The sequence below is a fragment of the Alligator sinensis genome, unplaced genomic scaffold (genome assembly GCF_000455745.1).
Source record: "Alligator sinensis unplaced genomic scaffold, ASM45574v1 scaffold8_1, whole genome shotgun sequence".
Taxonomy (NCBI): Eukaryota; Metazoa; Chordata; order Crocodylia; family Alligatoridae; genus Alligator; species Alligator sinensis.
In genome coordinates, this window is record NW_005842568.1 from 971,785 (window position 1) to 976,815 (window position 5,031).

The 5,031-nt window shown below is 68.8% G+C and overlaps 1 protein-coding gene across 1 annotated transcript in view; it reads left to right on the forward strand.

Annotated features, from left to right (window-relative positions):
• The first annotated feature begins 67 nt into the window (after nucleotides 1-67).
• The window catches only part of TMEM214 (transmembrane protein 214), a 7,024-nt gene continuing 2,060 nt past the window's right edge, over nucleotides 68-5,031 (forward strand). Inside the window, exons 1-13 of the mRNA XM_025214121.1 lie at nucleotides 68-225; nucleotides 364-720; nucleotides 846-951; nucleotides 1,382-1,463; nucleotides 1,865-1,966; nucleotides 2,349-2,490; nucleotides 2,703-2,794; nucleotides 2,960-3,008; nucleotides 3,592-3,705; nucleotides 3,929-4,046; nucleotides 4,494-4,590; nucleotides 4,718-4,883; nucleotides 4,971-5,028. Coding sequence (XP_025069906.1) covers nucleotides 676-720; nucleotides 846-951; nucleotides 1,382-1,463; nucleotides 1,865-1,966; nucleotides 2,349-2,490; nucleotides 2,703-2,794; nucleotides 2,960-3,008; nucleotides 3,592-3,705; nucleotides 3,929-4,046; nucleotides 4,494-4,590; nucleotides 4,718-4,883; nucleotides 4,971-5,028 — 1,171 coding nt within the window. The 5' untranslated portion in view covers nucleotides 68-225; nucleotides 364-675. The remainder of the gene's footprint in view (nucleotides 226-363; nucleotides 721-845; nucleotides 952-1,381; nucleotides 1,464-1,864; nucleotides 1,967-2,348; nucleotides 2,491-2,702; nucleotides 2,795-2,959; nucleotides 3,009-3,591; nucleotides 3,706-3,928; nucleotides 4,047-4,493; nucleotides 4,591-4,717; nucleotides 4,884-4,970; nucleotides 5,029-5,031) is intronic.

A 5,031-nucleotide genomic window follows, 5' to 3' on the forward strand; every position in this document is an offset into this window, starting at 1 on the left:
CAGCACCTGGTCCGGCCGGGGCACAGGGGTGGGGGCCGCTCGGGGCGGGGCTCAGCACTGAGCTCTGGCCGGGCTCGTGTGCGCCCCCAGATTACCCCTACAGCCTCGTGAGCAAGGAGCTGCGCGGTGTCATCAGAGCTCTGCTGGCCAAAGCCTCCGGCGCGCTGGAGCTCTTCCTGGACCACTGCATTTACACCATGCTGCAGGAGCTGGACAAGACGCCAGGTACGGCAGGCGGGACCGCCCCGCCGGCACGGGCCAGCCCTGGTCACGCAGCGCTCGTGGACGTCGGCGTCCCTTAGCCGTGGGGCGGGCAGGGAGCTGCAGGGTTGTGTCCAGTCCAAACCCCGTGTCCCACCTCAGAGCCGCACGACACAGTCGCCCCGACAGCCACGGCATCTCCCCTCTCCTGGATGTAGCAGGGCCACGGCCACCAACGTCCTGCTGTCGCCGGGGGTCATGGGCGCTGCAGAGCCCAGGCTGAGGCCGCCTCCCCGCTGCAGAGGAGGGCAAACCCCCCAGTGCACCCCAGTCTGAGCAAGGGGGAAATCCCTTCCTGCCCCAGTGCGCAGAGGCCCCCCTGGCCGCCGCCTTCCCCTGCACAGGTGCAATGCGGCTGGTGTTTCTGCAGGTGATTCGCTGCATGGGTACCGCATCTGCATCTGCATCCAGGCCATGCTGCTGGACCGCCCGAGGATCGCCACTGCCAACCTGGGCAAGGTGAGCCCCGCCGCGGCTCCCCACACCAGGGCACTCGGGGGGTGGGGCGGGGGCTGCGGGATGTGGTCTCTGGGGCAGGAGACACAATGGACTCGCTCCAGCTGCTCATCTCGGTCCCTCCCCAGTACCTGGAGCTGCTGCGGTCTCACCAGAACAGGCCGGCGAAGTGCCTCACCATCATGTGGGCCCTGGGGCAGGCCGGCTTCGCGGACCTTGCCGAGGGCCTCAAGGGTAAGAGCTGCTGGGGGCACGAGCCCCGAGTCCCAGGGGTGGCCTTGGCCCTGTCGCGGGTCGTGGTGGGGTGAGTGAGGTGCCCCCTCGCATGGGGGCTGGAGTGCAGGGGCCGGCGTCCTGGTACCTACCGGCTGCACCCACGGTCCCACGCTAGCTCGTGCACCACAGCGAGATGCCGCCAGGCCTAGGCACTTCCCTGTCAGCCTTGCAGTGGGACCTCGCCCCCACAGCGGGGTGGGGGCAGTTCTGGTTGGGGAGACCCAGCCTCTAGGCCCCGCTTCGGGAAAGCACCCGGCTTGGGGGGTGCCAGGCCAGAGCCAGCACGTGTGTTGCAGCCTCTGCTGAGCTCTGGGTGCCCGGAGGTGCGTGGGAGCCCTGGCGGGGGGGCGTGCACCGTCCTTCCTGACCGCGCTCCCCTCCCGCGCAGTGTGGCTCGGCATCATGCTCCCGGTGCTGGGGATGAAGGCGCTCTCCCCCTACGCCATCGCCTACCTGGACCGGCTCCTCATGTGAGTTCGCCTCGGCCTGTTCCCAGCAGAGGAGTGCCAGCTGCTGGCCCTGGCGCCCGCGCCTTGCTCTGTGTCCGCCCCGCGGGCCAGGGCCTGGGGCTCGTGCCATTGGCCCTGGGCAGCTGGGTGCAGCGCCCGCCACAGAGAAACCAGAAGCAGGGCGGTTTTGGCCAGACCCAACCGTGGAGGCCTCGCTCAGTCCCTGTCGCTGGGCACAGCACCTCCGCACTGCCCGGCCGCTCAGGGTTGGGGGCGGGGAAGCAGCCTCCGGGGCTCCTGTTGGCCTGTCTGGAGGGCGCTGGTGCCTGGGGAGGGGTCTCCCATGTCTGGGCACAAGGCTGGGGGGTGAGAGCAGCTGATGTGGGAGCGCAGGGGGTTGAGCAGAGCCTTCTCCCTTGCAGGACGCACCCGAACCTGACCAAGGGCTTTAGCCTCATCGGCCCCAAGGACTTCTTCCCGCTGCTGGACTTTGCCTTCATGCCCAACAACTCCCTGGCGCCCAGGTGCGGCCTGGCCTGGCCTGGCCCGGCCCTCGCGGGTCCCTCCAAGTGGTGTCGGGCAGGGGTGAGGGCTGGGGGGGCTCTGGGGCATCGTGTGCCCCTGGGCCCGGCTGGGCTGGGGACATAGGGCTCCACGTCTGCTAGGTTCGTTGGCCACGGCTGCTCTGTTGCTGCCTTGGCTGGGTGCGTGCTTGGGGGCTGGTCCTGGCTCCTTCCCCACCACCCACGGCCTGGCTGTGTGTGGTTGGGTGGGGGCCGGGTGCTGGCTGTCCACAGAGCCGTTCTGGGACTGGTGGGGTTCGTACCAGCTGCTGCAGGGAGCGCACGGCCTGGGGCGGGACGGAGCAGGCGGCTCAGGGAGGGCGTTAACCCGCCCCGTGCTCAGCCTGCAGGAGCAGCTGCGGCAGCTCTACCCCCGGCTCAAGGTCCTGGCATTTGGCACGACGCCCGAGACCACGCTGCACGCCTACTTCCCCTCCTTCCTGTCCAGAGCCACCCCCAGCTGCCCGCCCGACATGAAGAGAGAGGTGAGCCTCCCTCGGGGCCCTGTGGTGTCGGGCATGGCGCCCCAGCTATGCTGGAGCCAGACCTGGGAGTGTGCAGGGAGCAGGGAGTGGGACAGGGCTCATGGATACAAAGGACCAGGCCTCGGTCACCCCTCGATCACCGCCCTACCGCAGGGTTGAGCTGGGGGGGGGTCGGCCCCCCGCAGTCACCCGCTTCTCATTGTCTCTTGCAGCTGCTGCACTGCCTGCACGAGTGCCTCAGCACCGACCCCCTGAGCTTCAGCGTCTGGCGCCAGCTCTACAGCAAGCACCTCTCGCAGTCCAGGTGAGCCCGGCTGGTAGGGGGGAGCAGGGACCTGGCCTCTCCCTTGACCCTCCTCTCAGGCTTCTGCTGGGCAGAGGGGCAGGGGCACTGGCCGTGGGGATGTGGAGCTGGGTTGCGGTGTTATTCCTGGCGCCATGGGGCTCAACTGCCTCCCTCCCTCTGCAGCCTGCTCCTCAACCACCTCCTGGAGTCCTGGGACAGCAGCCCCCGGAAGGTAGGCCATGGTGGCAGGGCAGGGGCAGGGGTTTGCTGGGGGCTTGCATAGGGCAGGCCTCGATCCTTGGCCAGTGGTGGCTCCCCCTCCCCCCTGGCCTTTGCCAATCCTGACAAATGGGTTAACAGTGATTCAGGGGGAGAAGTGGGGGGCAGCTCCTCTGCTTTGGGGGTACTGGGCTATTGGGAGGGGATGGATTTAAAGCCCTGCCTCTCTCGTGCAGCTGCCAGCACCAGCAGGCTCGATTGCGCCCCCCCCAAATCCCTCCCACCTCTGGGCTCCCCCCAACTTGCGCATCATCCCCTGCCTGGGTGCCACGTTGCAGCTCCTGCCATGTGCTGACTGTGTGCCACAGCCTACAGGAGCCGGGGGTGGCCGGGGCCCCCAGGCAGAGCCTGGCAGCCGTCGGTTCAGGGGGTGTTGAGCTGTGCTGCCCCTGTGCTGGAGGGGGCACCTGGCTTGCTGGAACAGGCGGAAGGCAGGAGGCTGCCAGGCTTGTTACCCGGCCTCAGGGAGCCGCCGGGGCAGGGCTGGGGCAGCTGCGGCTTCCTCTGCATCACCGTCTTGCTGTCGTGCCCCCCAGGTGCGCCAGGCGCTGCAGGACACGGTGTGCTCCTTTAAGGTCACCAACGAGGAGCTGGCCCTGAAAGGGGCCGGCAATGCCCAGGACGTGGCGGCCTGTGACATCGCCTGCAAGGTACCACGGGCAGAGCTGGCTCTGCTGCCCTGACACGGACCAGGTCCTGCCAGGGCTCTGGCTGGTTCTGGGAGCCCCCATAGCAGCTGGGACAGGGACCCAGCACTGTACTGGGGCAGGGAGGGCGCACAGGCTGGGAGAGCAGAGCTCCCCAGGAGCCTCCCCCCTCGGTGTGGCCCTGGGCCACGCGGCAGCACTGGCCCCGTCTGCTTTGCCCCCACAGAGCCTGCTGCACCGGCTGAAGGGGCGTGGGTTCCCGTGGGCACGCCTACTGCTCGTGGCCCTGGTGTTCCTGGGCGGCTTCCTCATGCACGACATCCGCATCCACGGCTCTTTCCACGGTGAGTGCCGGGGCAAGCAGCAGGTTTCTTCCTGCCAATCTGCCCTGTGGCCCAAGCAATGCCGTTTTCTCAGCCAGCATCTGGCAGCCCCATGCCATGTCCACACCGGTGTTGACGCTTGCGGTGTGGACTCCGAGACTGCAGCCACAGGACACGTGCTCCCACCCTTGCCGCCAGCAGGGGACGGGGGTCTCGGCCACAGCTACGTGTCCACTCTAGAGCCACTGGCCACCTTGGCCTGGCCTTCCCCCAGCCGATGTGGCCTCTGCCCCTGGGTGCCTTGGAGCTCCTGAGGCTGTGGGTGGGCCACGTCCGAGGTCTGTGCAGGCATGGCCCTGTCGCTGCCAAAGCTGGTTTCTCTCCTGGGGGGTCCTGGCATGGACAGGAGCCCCACAGCTTGGGGTCCAGACCAGCCCCCTGCAAGCGCCTGGCCTCGCTCTCTTGCAGCTTCCTCCTCTGCCCACGTCCTCCGGTCGTCGGGCGTCCTGGCGGCGTCGCAGCTGGCCTGGCACGAGGTTTCCCATTACTCCCTAGAGGGGTACAGGTCCGTGGCGCTTCCCGAACGGGTTGGGGGCCGGGTCTGGATTAGGGTGGGCTGCGAGGCCTGTCCCACACCCGGTGGGCGGGGGTCACCGTCGGCGCTGACGCTGCCCTTGTTTCCCCGGCCACAGCTGGCTGGAGCAGACTGTCCTGGCCTACTACACGCGCAGGCCGGCGCTGGAGCCAAACCTGCGGCTGGTCTGGGCCAAGACCAACGAGACGGCCACGTACCTGTCCGGGAAGTGCTCCTCCCACCTCGCCTGGGCCTGGGACCGCCTGCCCTGGCTCGCCGAGTGGGTAAGAGGAGGACAGGGCAGGACCCCGGGCCGTGGGGCAGCAGTGGGTGGGGGGCCGGGCTCGGACGTGGCCCCGTTGCTCTTGCAGCCCCGCCCAACCCGGCTCCCTGTGCCCACGCCGCAGCTCCAGGCCCGGGTCCCGGCGGGCG